General features: G+C 55.9%; 1 protein-coding gene across 1 annotated transcript; it reads left to right on the forward strand.

Annotated features, from left to right (window-relative positions):
• The first annotated feature begins 1,165 nt into the window (after window positions 1–1,165).
• Window positions 1,166–2,621, forward strand: PRLHR (prolactin releasing hormone receptor). Its single transcript, XM_066355566.1, has 2 exons — window positions 1,166–1,238; window positions 1,503–2,621. Exon 2 carries the CDS (start codon window positions 1,509–1,511, stop codon window positions 2,619–2,621), a length of 1,113 nt encoding a protein of 370 aa, XP_066211663.1. The 5' UTR covers window positions 1,166–1,238; window positions 1,503–1,508.
• Window positions 2,622–3,638: the final 1,017 nt, after the last annotated feature.

Raw genomic sequence — 3,638 nt, forward strand, 5'->3', positions numbered from 1 at the left:
TTTTGTTATCCTAGTGTAAATCCTTCAATTAGTAGTACACACACACACACACACACACACACACACACTACTCCTAAATATATATATATTTACTTCTAAAATAAGATGAGGAGCCCTGGGGGTGTTCATATAAGGAGGGAGAGGGTAGGGTCCTAGTCCAGAAACTTACATTCTGTACTGGGAGAGCCAGGCAGATAAAGGACAGGACATAAAGGCTGAGAAAGCAAGAGCGGAGAAGGGTGAGTAGGGGAGCAGTGGGCCCAGGTTCTGAAGTGTGCCTGTGCACTGTAACTAGCACGAGGACTGTGTTTTTGGCCTAGAGAGGTAAAAAAAAAGCCTCTTCTTGGCATTGGCACTACAGGGGGTGACTCACAGCAGGAGCACAAGTCACCACCCTCCAATGCCCAGAGACCCCAGCTCATCGGCCTCCACTCCACCCTACTGTTCTCAGAGATAGCAGCTCGGGCTGGTCCCTTTCCCGAACGCATCGGTCCCAGAAAGGGGACAGGCTCCCTTCCCTCCCAGGCAGGCACGCTCCCAGCCGCAGGGGCCCGCGGAGCTGTCCGTGGTGCTGAACCATGTCTTTGGCTTGGCCGGAGCCGCAGCGTAGGCGAGGGGCTCGGGGAGGCCCCGAAGGTCTGCCGCGAGCTCCAGGCTCTAAACCCCTTTCGGAACCCCCTAGGCTACTCTCAACCTCAGCCTGGACCCTACGCAGGACGGGCCCCTCATCTCTCCCCCACATCCCGTGGTGTACCCCAACCACCACCCCACTTCCTCCTTCGCTCCTTGCTCACTGACCCCGCACCAGGTCGTCCTGAGAGACGGCTCGTTCCCCGCTCTCCCCTCGTCCACCCCACCCTTCTCCGCAGCGGGGCTCTCCTCCGGCGCAGTCGAGATTCTCTTTCGCCCAGGTTTGTCGACCCCTCCCTCCTTTTCTGTTTCCAGACTTCTCGCACGCGCCCTTCTCCCTAGCTGTTTAAGCGCCGAGTCTGGTAGTGCGCGCTCCGCCCCCGTTTCCCAGACAAGGGCGTTCTGGAGGGGGCGGGGCAGGGGGAGGCGCTCCCAGCCCCCCTCCAAGCTGCGAGCCCACTGGCAACTCCAGAATCTGTTCAGCTCCCGCGGAGAAACGAGAAGTCTGCACCAACTGCAGTGGTTGTCCGAAGACCTCCAGGGGACAGCGGGGATTCTACACCTCCCTCCCTGGAGCGCTTTTCCGCCTGCCAAGCCGCACTCACCAGGTAGGACCGTGCTTCTGGATCTAGCCTGCGTGAACTGCGAGGGCTCTAAATTGGCTAGAATGCGTTTAAATAACCTGTGCATGCATGTATAACTACTCATAGATTTATTTTTGCATAGGCGGGATGACAATACTTTTAATTGTTATTTATTTTGGCCAGTTATTTCAAAGGGAGGATTTGGGTATGGGGGGGTGTCTGTTGGTGTAGGAGGGGACCTGTTGAGAATGGGGAGTGATGGACTTTGATTTGATTCTCTTTGGACAGGTGGCCATGGCCTCACAGCCGACTCAGGACCCCCTGGCCCCTGACTTATTTTCTGGACTGCCACCGGCAGCCTCAACTCCGGCTAACCAGAGTGCAGAGGCCTCACTGGGCAACGGGTCAGTGGCTGACCCAGGTGCTCAGGCCGTCACGCCATTCCAGAGCCTGCAGCTGGTGCATCAGCTGAAGGGGCTGATCGTGCTGCTCTACAGCATCGTGGTGGTCGTAGGGCTGGTGGGCAACTGCCTGCTGGTGCTAGTGATCGCGCGGGTGCGTCGGCTGCACAACGTGACCAACTTCCTAATCGGCAACCTGGCCTTGTCCGACGTGCTCATGTGCGCTGCCTGCGTGCCACTCACACTGGCCTACGCCTTCGAGCCACGCGGCTGGGTGTTCGGCGGGGGCCTGTGCCACCTGGTCTTCTTCCTGCAGCCCGTCACCGTCTACGTGTCGGTGTTCACTCTCACCACCATCGCGGTGGACCGCTACGTCGTGCTGGTGCACCCGCTGCGCCGGCGCATCTCGCTGCGCCTGAGCGCCTACGCCGTGCTGGCCATCTGGGCGCTGTCCGCGGTGCTGGCGCTGCCCGCCGCCCTGCACACTTATCACGTGGAGCTCAAGCCGCACCGCGTGCGCCTGTGCGAGGAGTTCTGGGGGTCCCAGGAACGCCAGCGCCAGCTCTACGCTTGGGGGCTGCTGCTCGTCACCTACCTGCTTCCCCTGCTGGTCATCCTTCTGTCTTATGTCCGAGTCTCGGTGAAGCTCCGAAATCGCGTGGTGCCGGGCTGCGTGACCCAGAGCCAGGCCGACTGGCGCCGCGCGCGGCGCCGCCGCACTTTCTGCCTCCTGGTGGTGGTGGTGGTGGTGTTCGCCATCTGCTGGCTGCCCCTGCATGTCTTCAACCTGCTGCGGGACCTCGACCCCCGCGCCATTGACCCCTACGCCTTCGGGTTAGTGCAGCTGCTCTGCCACTGGCTCGCCATGAGCTCGGTCTGCTACAACCCCTTCATCTACGCCTGGCTGCACGACAGCTTCCGAGAGGAGCTGCGCAAGCTGTTGCTGGCTTGGCCCCGCAGGATCGCGCCGCACGGCCAGAGCGTGACTGTCAGCGTGGTCATCTGATGCCACTGCTCCAGGCCTGGGCTGGGGAACTCCACGTCCGCTGGGTGCCCACCGAGGCTGGACTGAAGAGATTGTTCCCAGAGCCAGAGCTGAGCCAATGGGGGCAAAACTTCCAGCCCAGCCCTGTTGTCAAGCAGCCTTGCCTTGTCCTTGGGTCTTTGTGAACTGTTAATTAGTGGGCTTTGGTGCGAGTGGGCTTTGCTTGGAGGAAGCGTGGGAGAAGGAGCAGGATTTATTCTTTTCTCTTTATGCCTTGGTGGCCAAACAAAGCCCTTTGTCCATGTTTAAAACAGCATTTCAGAACCGTGGCTGTCTTCTCTGCTTTCGCTTCTGTTTTCTCAAGGGTGAGATGAGAAGGAACAGGCTGGTAGGATTTAAAGTTACTGCGTTGGAGTTAGTAAAGCTTTTCAGGTTGCCTCTTAAAAAGAATGAAACTGAGATAAAATACCTGATGTTGCTCAGTTAATTTGAACCCACTGGAATTTCTAGAATTCCAGGGAGAGATGACCAATCTACAGCTAGGATTTTTAGCATTTCCTAAATAAGAACTTTGTCCACCAAAAGGGTTTTAATTTTAAATCCACTTGCATTTGTAGTACAAAACACAAACCACCTTCAAAAAGGTCTTGCTATTGTTTTCCCCTCCTTACTTCCACCTTTTATTTGAAAATGATGAGCTATATTAGTCAATGAAGAGACAGATAAATAGGAATAAAGAGAAAAATGTACCAGTCAAAGGGACATCTACCCCTGCGTAAGACAGACATCCTACCTGTGTGTATGTTTGTGTGTACACATCCAGTGTTTGCCACACGGTGGGCACTCAAATATTTGCTCCTCTGACTACTCAGTGCAAGCTGTGTGCCACAGCTCCTGCATTCTCTAATTGCTAATTGCAACAGATCCACAGCTGTCATTTAACAGCTCAGCACCTGCTCTGTGGTGACACATTTGGAACATGATCAACCCAGAATACAAGGACTGGGAGAAGTTTACTTAAGGCCAAAACAAAAAAAT

The sequence above is a fragment of the Saccopteryx leptura genome, chromosome 13 (genome assembly GCF_036850995.1).
Source record: "Saccopteryx leptura isolate mSacLep1 chromosome 13, mSacLep1_pri_phased_curated, whole genome shotgun sequence".
Lineage (NCBI taxonomy): Eukaryota > Metazoa > Chordata > Mammalia > Chiroptera > Emballonuridae > Saccopteryx > Saccopteryx leptura.

Bases quoted from the DNA above. Each gene is read 5' to 3' on its own strand.
- PRLHR (XM_066355566.1), top strand. From the start codon at position 1,509: ATGGCCTCACAGCCGACTCAGGACCCCCTGGCCCCTGACTTATTTTCT.